We start from the raw sequence: 14,067 nt of genomic DNA, 5'->3' as shown, positions 1-14,067 counted from the left end.
CGTGATAAAGAGTGTAATTAATTACATATGAATGCATGAATTTAATTTTAATATTTATCACTTTTAACCGGTGAATTGTATTTAATAAAATAATTACATGCTATAGAATTTGTCTTTAAAAAAATATTTAATTATCATATAAAGTATATATCTACAATATATAGTTACTTAATTAACAGAATAAGAAAATTCGATTATAGTCAAATAACTTTCTCTATATATAATTTTCATCAGAAAATGTTAATTTTAAAGCAATTTAAAGTTAATTAAATTACGTACAAAACGTAATATCTATTTAGATTTGAGATATTACCTATTTAATTTTATCGTGCAGGTGATGTATTGGCTTGTAGCTATACAAAGATTACTTTGGTTTGTTTTCATTTATATTATTTATATAAATTCGTTTTTAACTATATAATAAATTCACAAATAATAGCATAAATATAGATAATTTTTTTATATCTTATTTTTACTTATACTAGTATAATACAAACAATATTATATAATAAAAATTTTAAACAAAACAAAATTTTGTCTTTCTCTCCTCTCCCTCGCTCTCTATAAGCGTGTAGGATAATAAAGTGTCCCACTCTCACCATTTAATTTCATTGCACCCTCTCAATACTCTCTGCCATTACTCTCATCTCCCAATTTTTCCTCTCTCTTCCTCCCAGATTTGCACCTACCTTTCAAACTCTTTGCCTAAAAACTGCTTGATCAGTACAAAACCATCTCCGGTTTTCCGACAAACAAATCTCAGGCCACACATCGATACACTCCTCTCTCTCTTTAGGATTTCGTCGCGTCTTCCTAGCAATGTATGTCACGAAGACCTTATCATTTCTGGGTTTATATGTTTTTATTAATATTAAATAAAACCTTTTTTCATTTGTCCAATGTATTTGATCATTACACTATCTTTTTATCCTCTTCATAAGACTCGCTTTCATGAGGATTATATAACCAAATATATATCGTGTATGTTGGATTTGTCATTTATTTTAGTCTTAATTTTCATTATTTAACATTAATTGATAGCTATTTTCCGTCCGAGTTTCTAATATTATCTGTTTATTTTTTATCTAGTTGATTAAGATGTACTATTTCTCAAGACAACACTAGAGGAAGAAGGTTAAAGGTTTGTATTCTCTTCGTGATTCTTCTTTATGATATACGTTTGTTTTAATATATATAAAAACGTGTTTATATATAAATATTCCACATATTTGTAAAAGAAAAACGTTATATACGGTAGTGATTATAAAAAAAACAGCTGGAGAAATTAAATACATCACCAGGCCTTATGTCACGTTGGTTGTAAGTTGTGTAATAACATCAATGTTGGTCAGCCGCACCGTGCACAGACATATACTATTTTTCATTTTAATTTTTTGAAAAGTTTGCAAAAAGATAGCAAATTAACACTTCTCCTGTAAAGTTTGCCTTGTTTAAAAGTCTGCTAATGATTATAGTATTTAATTACATTTTGTTCACAAAATAATGTTTTTTGTGTTTCATAAACTGGATAGAGAGTTTTTTTTGTATACCTATTTCTTGCTCATTTTAATTTGCTTTGAACAAAATGAGTAACATTTCTCTTTTCAACCTCTCTCCTCATGAAATCCAATACCATTCTATTAGAATATGGAATTTAAATGGCTTTCTCTAAATCAAAAATTCGTTATCAAGTCACCAAATGATTTCCATTTACACTACATATAATTCTTGAATCAGTTTCAATTTTGTTTTTCATTTTAGCGTGCTTGATAGTTTCTTAAGGCAAAAAAGATTGGGAGATTTGAATAATTTGTAGTATGTAAAATTCATTATTTTGGGTTGGTCATTTAATAACGTATTAATATGATTGTGATGTTTTCGAAAGGGTCTTCTTTCTTGCTTTCAATTAGTGGGTCCTTTGATTCCTACCAGCATCTCCATAATCTTCGTTTTTCTATTTGCCTATAACCTTTTGTAAGATCTTCAATAAGAAAGACAGAAAACTCCAAAAAGATTAAAGTTGTTGACGTGGAAAAAGTATTGCCATATTTTTTTCACAATCTTGGTGAAACTTCTCTTCTTATTAACTTGATTCCTGTACCCAAGAAGAAACCCTAATTCTTTTTAGTATCTGACAAAACTTTCTACTCTTTTCGTATTAGGGTTTGCTTTCAATTTCCGGTATAAGAAAAAGATGTTCGAGCCAAATATGTTTCTTGCGGCTATGAACAACGAAGATAGCAACAACCACAACTACAACCATGAAGACAACAACAATAACAATGAAAGATTTCTACGGGACGAGGAATTCGACAGTGCGAATACTAAATCGGGAAGTGAGAATCAAGAAGGAGGATCAGGAAACGATCAAGATAATCATCATCCTAATAAGAAGAAACGATATCATAGACACACCCAACTTCAGATCCAGGAGATGGAAGCGTATATGCATATTACAAATTTCATGTTTTTAGTTCATAACTTTATTTTTCCATTAATTTAGTATTATCATTTTGGTTGTTAAATAGATTCTTCAAAGAGTGTCCTCACCCGGATGACAAGCAAAGGAAACAACTTAGCCGTGAACTGGGTTTGGAACCTCTTCAGGTCAAATTCTGGTTCCAGAACAAACGCACCCAAATGAAGGTATAATATACTTATGATCATTTATATACTTGTGGATCTATATCAAAGTATAAATATTCTGAAAGCCTTATGTTATACTCAGACGGCTAGACCTGCATAATTGCGTCTGATCTCAATCACATTAATTTTAGAAGAAAATTAGGGAATTCTATAATATAATATAGGCCTAACAAATGACAAGCTTTTGGGTGGATTTTTGTTGTTTGATTTATAGTTTCTACATTAATTCTAGTAGAACTTTGGCAGGTTATTTAAATGTAGTTATGTCTGATTAAAAAAATTCTACATTGATTCTAGTAGAACTTTGGCAGAATTTTTAAACGTAGTTAAAACAATTAACTTAGGTTTCTTAATTTGAAAAGTTCTTCTTTGGCCGAACTATCTTTTTGGCGAAATCAGCCATAGAAAAATTGTTTAGTTGAAAACAACTTGCCCATTTAATAGCGCTAAGTTTTTTTTTTTTTTTTTTTTTTTTTTTGAAACTAATAGCGCTAAGTTAGAATCATAATGTATAGACAGAAACGTTTTGGACTCATGTGCTTACGTTATGCAAATACGGTGAAACACATAACGTGTACACAAGTGTATCATGTGTATATATGCATATACTTTTCCTCTTTTAGTAAAAACCCATTGTTGCTTCATGATTGTACTCCATAGTTTTCTAGTTTAATTATATAAAATGATCAACAGCAACAAAACAAAGAAAAAACAATAAATTATGTAAAAAACTATGGAGACAACAGAAAAAAATGAATTTATTCTTGCAGAATCATCACGAGCGGCACGAGAACTCGCATCTTCGGGCGGAAAACGAAAAGCTTCGAGGAGACAACATTAGATATCGAGAGGCTCTTGCCAATGCTTCATGTCCTAACTGTGGTGGTCCAACGGTTATTGGAGAAATGTCCTTCGACGAACATCAACTCCGTCTCGAAAATGCTCGTTTAAGAGAAGAGGTATATATGTTGATATTAATTGATCATATCTTACATTTTATTCACTTTAATTATACTCAGAGTAGTAAAATAACACATTGAAACATTTGAAAACATATATTTCTAAGTTTATATCAATAAAGCTTAAAACATACTTTAGATTAAAGAAATGGACAGAGTAATTAATTAATTACTCTGTTCTTGTGACCCAAACTATATTATATAAAACAAATTATCTTCTTGTTTGTCATCTAGATCGATCGAATATCTGCCATCGCAGCCAAATACGTAGGCAAGCCAGTCTCAAGCTATCCACTTATGTCTCCACCTCCACTTCCTCCACGTCCCTTAGAACTCGCCATGGGAAACTTTGGGGGAGATGTTTATGGAAACAACCCAACCGATCTCTTCAAGTCCATCACTGCACCAACAGAATCTGACAAACCGCTGATCATCGACTTAGCCGTGGCTGCAATGGAAGAGCTCATGAGGATGGCTCAAGTGGACGAGCCTTTGTGGAAAAGTTTGGTTTTAGATGAAGAAGAATATGCAAGGACGTTTCCTAGAGGAATCGGACCTAAACCGGCTGGGTTTAGAACCGAAGCCTCACGAGAAAGCGTGGTTGTGATCATGAATCATGTTAACATTGTTGAGATTCTCATGGATGTGGTAAATAAACATTTTCATTTTTATATATTATTAGTAATGGTCTATTATTATATGTTTTGATTTTTTTTCAAACATTGATATGGTACTGTTGCAGAATCAATGGTCGGTTGTTTTCGCGGGGATGGTGTCTAGAGCGATGACATTAGCTGTTTTATCAACTGGGGTTGCAGGAAACTATAACGGAGCTCTGCAAGTGGTAAGTTTTGAGTCTTACTTACTCTCTTGTAATAATGTAATCCTAATAACTTGGAACTCAAGCAACCCACTCTGTTTTGTCAGATGAGTGCAGAGTTTCAAGTTCCAACACCGTTAGTCCCCACCCGCGAAACTTACTTCGCACGTTACTGTAAACAACAAGCAGATGGTTCTTGGGCGGTTGTCGATATTTCCCTGGATAGTCTCCAGCCGAATCCACCGGCTAGATGCAGGAGGCGAGCTTCTGGATGTTTGATTCAAGAGATGCCAAATGGATACTCTAAGGTAACAACAAATAAAAAAACATTAGGTTATATGTACGGAATAAATGTAATTTTTAAAATGTCTCTCTTAATGTAACAGGTGACATGGGTGGAACATGTGGAAGTTGATGACAGAGGAGTTCATGACTTGTATAAACACATGGTTTGTACTGGTCATGCCTTTGGTGCTAAGCGTTGGGTAGCTATTCTTGACCGCCAATGTGAGCGGTTAGCTAGCGTCATGGCTACAAACATTTCTTCAGGAGAAGTTGGCGGTATAAACATATACTGTTTGTTTACCACACAAGTACTTTCTCAGAATTTATCAAGAAGCAGAGTCATAGTACTAATATTTGATGAAATGTGCAGTGATAACTAACCAAGAAGGGAGGAGGAGCATGTTGAAACTGTCTGAGCGGATGGTTATAAGCTTTTGTGCAGGAGTGAGTGCTTCAACCGCACACACGTGGACTACATTGTCCGGTACAGGAGCTGAGGATGTTAGAGTGATGACTAGGAAGAGTGTGGATGATCCAGGAAGGCCTCCTGGTATTGTTCTTAGTGCAGCCACTTCTTTTTGGATCCCTGTTCCTCCAAAGAGAGTCTTTGACTTCCTCAGAGATGAGAATTCAAGAAATGAGGTAACTCTTTTTATTTAGTTACTACTAACAACTTTGAGTAGAGTCTTAATGAGATTTTTTTTGCAGTGGGATATTTTGTCAAATGGAGGAGTTGTGCAAGAAATGGCACATATTGCTAATGGGAGGGACACAGGAAACTGTGTATCTCTTCTCCGGGTGAATGTGAGTAGTGGATTTGTTTGTAACTCTTTGTTATATAATTCATATGATCATGGCTTCATACTTTTGAAACTTTTTTTATTTATGTCACAGAGTGCAAACTCTAGCCAGAGCAATATGCTGATTCTACAAGAGAGCTGCACTGATCCTACAGCTTCCTTTGTGATCTATGCTCCAGTGGATATTGTAGCCATGAACATAGTGCTTAATGGAGGGGATCCGGACTATGTGGCTCTGCTTCCATCAGGTTTTGCTATTCTTCCTGATGGTAATGCAAATGGTGGAGCTGCCGGAGGAGAAGGAGGGTCGCTGCTGACCGTTGCTTTTCAGATTCTGGTTGATTCTGTTCCGACGGCAAAGCTGTCTCTTGGCTCTGTTGCAACTGTGAACAATTTAATTGCTTGCACTGTTGAGAGGATCAAAGCTTCCATGTCTTGTGAGACTGCTTGAGAAAAAACATCCATTAGGTAGTTTCAGTAAACAGTTAGAGGTTTCTTGTTGTGTGGTTCTTACGCCTTTATGTGATCATACTTGTTTGGTTCTTCCTGCAGGAATAAGAGATGAAAATAGCGACAAAAGAGAGTGGCATCGGTTTGAATAGAGTTTGTTTTTTGGTGTTAAAGCGGAGGAGTCAAGAGCGAACCTCACAAGATATACCATTGAGTAAGGTGAAAAACCTAAGCAGTGAAAATACATTTTACTTTGAAAGGGTAAAATGCAAATGGTTTAAAGAGGTTCGGGAATTGACTTCCCCTGCAACATATACTGGATTAGAAAAGTTAAAAGGTCAGAGATGCTTATAAACTTAGTGTTTTTGTGTCACAGTTGTGTTTCTTCTTTCTGTCTTGTAGTTATTAGTTAAGACTTTGATGTTTGTCTTTGCTTTGTAAGCCTATGGAGGTTGGTTTATCAAAAAAGCTCACACTTTTAGGTTACTTTTAAGTTATGAAGCAGAGATTCCAAGCATAAATTTGATTCCAACCAAGGAAACACTATCATTAACTGTTGCTGAGAGAGAACAGAATCCCAAAATAATCAACACAATGTGATAAAGAAAAGAGATTAAAAAAAAAGACTTTATCGAATGAGAACATCACCCTCAACACACCTCTTCTAGGCCAGCTTTCTCCTAGGCATAATAGTATACCTCTTTCCAACAGATCCGGAGCTCTTAGTTGAACTAGAGACCAAACCACGAAGAACCGCCAGAATCCCAATACCCATGAAAGGAACATACATCAACAGCAACCTCTCAGATGCCTTCCCCGAACCTATCATCTCTCCAAGGATTGCAGCCTAAAAGATCACCACAGAGACAAATACATCAGAAGAAGATACACACAAACACACACACAGTTGTCAAACAAACCATAGGTCCAAAAAAAACGCAGAGCAGATATAATAAACATAGATAATAGATTACACTCCCAAAAAAACAAACTATGCAGTTCAACTTTTAATTATAGTTTTACCATTGCAAGGAAAATAAATATCTTTTCCACCAAGAAACACTGCTAACCGTAATCTATATATCATTCACACTGAGCAACATTACAAAAAAAAAAAAAAAACTCAGTAACTTTTAGAACATTTAACACTACATAGCATACATATCTCATTAGTCATTGCATTTGTAAAGTTAAGATCTCACTCAAACTCCACGTATACACTATGCATTGTATATAAAATACAAATACGTTGTGTGTAATGTTGTTCCTCATCGTACCATTGAAGCGACGAGGGAAGCTCCGTAAAGCAAGCAGGTGGTACCGAACCACGATTTTCCCGCGAGAATCGCGTAGACGTTAGCTATGGAGAGCGGCCACAAGAACACGAGCTCGTGCCAGACGAGTCCGACGAGGAAATGCGGCTTCTCCATGAGCAAGTAGTCTCCGAACTCGGCGATGTAACCGGTTTTCAGATCGGTGAGAAACGGCGGAAGATTGATTTAGGAAGCGCCGTCTGTCCGTCGATGAGCGGCGCGATAACCGCCATCAGAGCGAAGAATAAGAAGAGGATCGCATCGATCAGCTTCCCGATTGCTCCCATCTTTCTTCGATTTGATTCGAAATCTGAGTTTCCGTAACCGTCGTTGACTGGTATATATAACTGATTTTAATTATTGGTTTAGTTTAACCGAACTAACTAACAGAAAATAAATCGCCGGTTCAATTCAAATCGTATTTCTTTCCGGTTCAGTCAAGTGGTCAAGTATAGTATTTGATTACATACCGGAGAGAACACACCGGTTTAATCGGAAGGTAACGTAACGATGAGCGAGACGAGACCAGTGCCGAGGAGAGAGAGTCCATGGGGGTTACCGGAAGGTCACCGAGAGCCCAAAGCTCACCGCTGCAACGATCGCGTCGAGGACGTCGTACAGGTTTTCACCTTTTCCTTACTTTAAAGTTCGTTTTTTTATCTCATAAATTCTTATTTTTGGGTTGATGAGTAGAATCAATTTTAAATGTTTTTTTTTTCTCTAGGGTTTATGTTACTTAATCATTGTTAGAAATGCTCAAGGAACTATAAATTTACTTACTTTATCCACTCTGGCTTGTATCAATCCTTATTTAGTGAAAAGCTTGTGCCATCATACACAGTGTTGAACTGCAGCAATTGAAAGAGCTTTAAATTGCTTGACTTGGGGGCAATGTTATACATTAGTACTCTTCCTGATCTTTAGCATTCGTAAATTTTTGCAGGCCTTTTTTGAGGGAAACCCATTCAAGACGGTTCCAGGACCTTTTAAGTTATTCTACCGATGCATGCGCTCTAAGCCAGGGTATGTGCAGCATAACATCAAGGTGTTGTTGATAATAATAGGCTGCAGAAACGTTTTTTTTTCTTTGTTGTATTGACAGTTTGAGTTCTCGTCTTTCTGGCTCAATAAGTATAAGATTAGATCTTCAAGTCGTTTATTCATTCTTAATCGTGTCCTTGTGTACTGGTGTCTGAGCTGTTCATATTGTTTTTTTTCCTTTTTCAGAGAGGAACCAACAGAGCCATTCACATACCTCGACTTGGAACCTCCAAAAAGAGAAGCAAAACTTGAGTAACACTATCACTCTTTTATTATTCTCCTTCGAACTTTTCAAACTGAGCATGTAAGCGCCAAGACTGTGGTTTGTATCAGCCACACATCCTCTTGTTTTGTCATAACCCATAATGCTAATAAAATTGATATTTGGAGTTCTTATATTTCTGTTCACTTGCAATCTTCTATATGAAATATATATATACTCTGATGAGGTGAATAAGATATACAGTTTATCTCTGGCTTTTCGGTTCCTTGAACTTTGCTATTACAAAATCTTATGATAATTTTATCTACCCCTAAGTATAGGTTAACAATAGTCATGTAAACAAATTATTGAAATCTCTCATCTGTTTAAGGAATTTCGCTATGTTGAGAATGTGAACTCCCAGCTCCACTTTGGCTACTTTTGAGTTTATTGTTGTTACTCTTCTGTTTCAGTATCTCCTTGATATCTGCTTCCCTCTTATCCACAATCTTCACCAACTCCTTGAAACTCGGTGCTCGCAAGCCTCTCCCTGATCTAGACGCCTCTGTAACTTCGCTTGCCCTTTCCTCGTCCCCGGTATCCGGTAGCAACCTCTGGTACTGCCAGAACACCCTCCAGAAGAAGAAAGTGAGCGCTATGAAGCAAGTGATGCCACAGATGAGGAACAGCCCCCAGAAGCTCTTGAGCGAGAGCTGAGAGTTCTGGCTGTTTGAGATCTGCATCGAGCATTCGTGCTTGTAGTTAAGCCATTTCCTGTGGATTTTCTCCAGCTCTCCTTCTTCAGACAGCTGCAAGATAGCCGTCGACATGTCTAAAGCTAAAGGGGAGTCTCTCTGGAACGCGAAACCCCAGCCTGTCCGTGTGAACTCCTGTCCCACTGTACGGAACTTGCAGTTGCTGTTTGTCAGAAGGACTTCGATGTAAGGAAGCTCGTCAACGATGGCTGCCACGCCGCCGGCTTTGGGACCGAGTTGAAGAGCGGAAAGGTAGTGTTCTTCGTTTCTCAGCGGAACAATCCTGTGAGGAGATATGTTAAGCTCGTTGACCAGATAGTTCCTAGCGAAAGTACCGTCTTGAACTCCGATTGGTTCGTTGCTCGTTATCAAGCTATCTATTCCTTCTATTCGAGATGTCAGCTGCTGGACGGTCAGTATCGAAGTGAGACTAGCCGTGTAGCTTGAGTTGATGATCAGAACCACGAATAACCATATGATCAACACTAGTCTCCCCAATGAGCTCACCGTGTTCTCCCCTGAAAGATCAAAAAGTAAAAGTAAGCTCCACTATGAATCACACTGATCTTGTTGAGAGGAACTATTACTTACTATGAGAGAAGAACATCGTGGAGAAGCTAAACCAGAAGATGGTGATGAGTTGACGCCTAGGAGGGCCACGGAACTCATGGTTAAAGCGGTGTTCAAGAATCCAGACGATGGCTCCAACGAAGAGAAAGAAGGCGCCAGTGACAGCCCACATCTCTATAGTGAATGGTTTCAGGAATGACCAAGGACTAGACTTAGCCTCCTTAACCGGAGCCACCACCACAAGCCCTGACTCTATAAACGGCTGCGTGAAATCCACAAATCTTGTCCTGTTTGTAACAATCGTTATATCTCCAACAGCTACATCGAAGTTCTGAAGAGAGAAAACAAAACAGGTTAAACATCTTTTGAAAGCTTCATACTAAGTAACATAGCTGCTACTTACATCTGCAACAACTTCATTGATCAGATTGTCATAAGAAGGATTCTTCTTCCATCTCCATATAATATATAGTTTCTTGGAACAGGATAAGGAAGCAACTCGATCGCAGCTTCAAAGACATCAATGCAGTAGCCTCTAACACCAGGTGGGTTCTTGTCCTTGGAGACGTAATCTTTATAGCTCACGCGGTTAGGCACTGCTATTCTGAGCGGCTTTCCGTTGTTAGGAAACACCCATCCACGTGGAGGCTTAGTCACTTCCCCTGGCCATATGATTCCGTAGAGACGCTGGTTTGCTGTAGATGTGTTCGGGGGCTTTGAGTACAGCGTCTCTGGAGGCACCACCGAGAGACCTGAATGGTTAGACCAGTAGCCTACTCTCCGTGGACCTGTGCCTTCTATGTTCAGAACTTCGTAAGCCGGGTTAACCCGGTTTCTCTCCGAATCAAACCGGATTGGTCCTGTGACACCCGTGTGATTCATACGGAGTATGATCTCAAGAAACTTCTCTCCTTCGTTGAACACACTTAGCGCTGATAACTGAAGACTGCTACTACTCTTTGTCTTCTGCAGATTGGCGTCGTTGGAGAACGTCACTCTGTTGTTTTGTCTGAAGAAAACATCGAGTGCACGAGCTATCAACCATACAGAATCATAAGCATACAATGCATATGAGTTGAGACCTTCTCTCGCTCTAAGATTCTTCCATCTCTCCATAAACTGCCTCTTCATGGTACTCTCGGTTGTGTAATGGCGAAAAGCAACCACTCCTTGCAAGAGATCCATCGTGTCCGTATCCACGGGGGACATGGAGTCAAGAGCCGTGGGAAGCCAGTCCGTTGCGATCCAAACGTAACCGCTCCCCATCATTCCTAGAGACTTAGCCACAGAGAAGACGTTTAAACCAGAGTCAGGGTTCACATGGACGACGTAGACACGAGACGCCATCAGGTTAACAGAGACCAACAAGTCTCTGATGGAGCCAGCGTCCGCACCGGGCGTGATGGCAGCTTTGTGAGAGATCCTCGCGCGTTTCTTGGCCAACGCATCGCCAAGAACCGATATCCCGTTGCGACCGCACTCGTCGTCGACGAATATGGCGATGACTTGTCTCCATCCGGAGTAGGATACGAAGTCTGTGACGGCGTACATTTGGAAGTAGTCGTTCTGAGTGGTGCGGAGGAAGTAAGGGTACTGGAGAGAGGAGAGCGTTGGATCCGTTGCTCCGAATGACAAGAGAGGTACGTGGAGCTCGTTAGCTACGTAGGAGATCATGTGAGCGATGCTTGAGGATTGTGGACCTATGGCTGCAACCACTTGAGTTTCCATCAGCTGCAAAGCTACAACATCAAAAAAGAAACATGATCATTTTTTGCTACAAGTTCTAAGAGAGGGGAAGCAGTGTGTGTATGTATATACCTCCCATGGTGCCAATGAATCCACTGCAGTTAGAGTCTTGAAAGACAATGTTGAGCTTGATGCCCTTGAGTACGGTTTGGTCAGCGTTGACATCATCCATTGCTGCTTTAAAAGCTGGTTTAGCCGCTCGTCCGATGAAAGAGTCGTAAGTAAACAGAGCTCCAACGTTTACAGAGCTTGGCCTCTGCAGTATTGGTGGTGAAGGAGAAGAAGAAGAAGAGTTTCTTGAGGAATGGCTTTTACCAGCACATTCTTCTGGAAAGACCCACAAGACAGAAACACATAACAAGACAAGTCTCACTGCTTTCACCATGGAGACTCCTCCTCTCATCATCAGGAAGAATCAAATCTCTTTTAGAAATTTTCAGTTAAGAGCACTGATTTTTCTTCCCCTGGGCTGATGTAATCATTTGATTTGAAATGGCACCTGGAAAGTAAACAATTCGTCGGTTCCCTGAATCAAAATCAAGGTTTAACAAAAAAAAGTAGAAAAAAAGAAAGAAAGACAAGAACTGGTCCAGAAAATCTAATGAAAGAAGGCAAACAAACCAAGAAATCAGGACCTGGATTCTGTAGAGATTAGTGGATATACACACTTGTGTCTGTATATATATATATTATATATGTGAGAATTTGGGATTCTGTAAAGACTGGTGCTTACATGTGAAACTAGAACTGAAAATAAAGAAGTGTAATGAGGGCCATCTTAAAGATGGTTTGCAAAAAAACAAAGCAAAAAGCGCAATTAATAATTCAGTGAACAGAGAATCATATATGGTGGTGGCTGTGATATGTCAATTAATTGGAAAAAAAACTTATTCTTCACACAAACCAAATCATTAAAACATAAACGAAACTAATAATAGCGGTAATATTCCAATTTGATTAAAATAACAAGCAAGTGGATGACCTTAAATTTTCTGCAGAACATGGCAGTGGCCAGTGAGTGGTTGGAGAATGAATGATGTAAAAGTACACATGTAAATATCGAAATTTTGACACTTTTTTCTTTATTTTTACAGAGTTCTAGTTTTATTAGCAAAAAGGAAAAAGGAAAATGAAAACTTAAAAGCAACTAGATATAAAGAAGAATACGTGCAACAAACTTGAATCAGAAATCGATATGATATTCTGGAGTGAACGAGTGAGTTAGCAGTGGAGCACAGGAAAAGAGAGATAGAAGAAGAAGAACTGTTACTCGAGCTCAAGCAAAGAATAATGAAAATATTCTCTCTTTCTTTTTTTTTTTTTCCCATCTGGTTTTTGATTAATAAAACTTGAAGAAACATACAAACGTGAAATCCTAAAACCCACATCAGGGTGACAAGACCCAAACAACATGTGACTTAAACCCAAACAAAAGGTGACACTTGAAACACAACAATCACAAGAGGACTCTAGACCATTATAACTAAAGCTAAAGACAATCTTTGAAAAGAGATAACAATATTAATCTTTCTACACTTTGAGCAGCCGGAACTCTTGACAAAGAGGAAGCGATGCAGTTGCAGTGACCATAACAACAAAACCAAACTAAACATACATGAACCTTCTGTTCACGGTACCAAGCCAGAACTAATAACAATAACATCAGGAACCAAACAGAGAAGAACAACAACCGGGACCAAGCTCCCTTCTCAAGCAAACCTTCATCAGAAATCTAAAAGCCCTCGACCTCTTTATAATGACTCAACCAGACAAAGCCATCGAGGAACACGAGAGCAGAAGATAGACCAGATAAAACACATATTCAAAGGCTGCGAGAATGACTCTCTCCTAGAGCGGGACAATCACCCTGAAACTTCTCAAAGATGTTAGACATGTTCTGTTTTCTACACACTGCCACACCAACATCCCAGACCACTTACACCGAAGCTAGAACAAAGGTAAAGTAAGATAAACACTGAAATCCAAACAAAGATGTCTCAGTTTCAGACTTTCTGAAGCAATAACCACATCTGACCCGAAGAAGAGATCTCAAAAAATGGAGTGAGTTGATGGATTTGGCCAACAAACAACAAGATCTTCAACGGGAGCTAAGTTAAAAACAGAGAAGAAGACGCTCGCAGGTTCAGGTGAACCGCTCCGTACCTCTACCGGATCTGGCGTCTTCTTCATCTTAAACAAGTAAATCTGTTAGCTCTGACCGGAGATCTTATCTGGGAGACCTCTTCCACCGCACCCAACAAACCACTCAGGCGAAACCTCTACCAAACACGAAAAACACCACAAAAAGGAAGCTAAAGGAGGGATTAAGACCGACGTCGTGGCTGTGTAAGCCCACACACGCCGGTCTTAACCGGATCTGAGAAAAAAAACTGAGTTCTTGAAGAGATGGGGAACTTTCTCTCTCTGTCGGTAGTCGACACAAGTTTACTTGCTTACTCCTAAGACAACATCGTTCTCTC

At 38.6% G+C, this 14,067-nt stretch overlaps 3 protein-coding genes and 1 pseudogene across 5 annotated transcripts; 2 read left to right on the top strand and 2 right to left on the bottom strand.

The window, feature by feature from the left end:
- Positions 1-609: 609 nt before the first annotated feature.
- Positions 610-6,446, top strand: LOC130505763 (homeobox-leucine zipper protein HDG2). 2 transcript variants are annotated; one of them, XM_057000386.1, is made up of 13 exons: positions 610-821; positions 1,090-1,141; positions 2,163-2,442; positions 2,529-2,646; positions 3,417-3,605; positions 3,840-4,253; positions 4,348-4,449; positions 4,533-4,733; positions 4,812-4,986; positions 5,081-5,352; positions 5,419-5,514; positions 5,605-5,978; positions 6,063-6,446. In XM_057000386.1, exons 3-12 carry the CDS (start codon positions 2,195-2,197, stop codon positions 5,959-5,961), a joined length of 2,172 nt encoding a protein of 723 aa, XP_056856366.1. In that variant the 5' UTR covers positions 610-821; positions 1,090-1,141; positions 2,163-2,194; the 3' UTR covers positions 5,962-5,978; positions 6,063-6,446. The 2 variants fall into 2 exon arrangements, with proteins under 2 accessions (XP_056856366.1, XP_056856409.1); XM_057000429.1 differs by lacking the exons at positions 610-821; positions 1,090-1,141 and adding an exon at positions 1,918-2,065.
- Positions 6,447-6,468: 22 nt separating this feature from the next.
- Positions 6,469-7,579, bottom strand: LOC130505850 (uncharacterized; annotated as a pseudogene).
- A 156-nt stretch (positions 7,580-7,735) lies between these two features.
- Positions 7,736-8,712, top strand: LOC130505907 (uncharacterized). 2 transcript variants are annotated; one of them, XM_057000573.1, is made up of 3 exons: positions 7,736-7,894; positions 8,217-8,296; positions 8,501-8,712. In XM_057000573.1, the coding sequence occupies exons 1-3, from the start codon at positions 7,784-7,786 to the stop codon at positions 8,568-8,570; spliced, it is 261 nt and encodes an 86-aa protein (XP_056856553.1). In that variant the 5' UTR covers positions 7,736-7,783; the 3' UTR covers positions 8,571-8,712. The 2 variants fall into 2 exon arrangements, with proteins under 2 accessions (XP_056856553.1, XP_056856510.1); XM_057000530.1 differs by having other exon boundaries at positions 8,217-8,318.
- Positions 8,713-8,731: 19 nt separating this feature from the next.
- LOC108812680 (glutamate receptor 3.4) lies at positions 8,732-11,993 on the bottom strand. The gene is given in 5 exon segments (XM_018585009.2): positions 8,732-9,789; positions 9,863-10,172; positions 10,245-10,291; positions 10,294-11,580; positions 11,660-11,993. Coding segments are annotated over 5 exon segments (2,865 nt in total). The 3' UTR covers positions 8,732-8,902.
- Between the last annotated feature and the right edge of the window lie 2,074 nt (positions 11,994-14,067).

Source organism: Raphanus sativus, chromosome 1, assembly GCF_000801105.2.
Source record: "Raphanus sativus cultivar WK10039 chromosome 1, ASM80110v3, whole genome shotgun sequence".
Lineage (NCBI taxonomy): Eukaryota > Viridiplantae > Streptophyta > Magnoliopsida > Brassicales > Brassicaceae > Raphanus > Raphanus sativus.
Note: the sequence above shows the minus strand (reverse complement) of the source record. Positions and strands in the feature narration are given on the sequence as shown.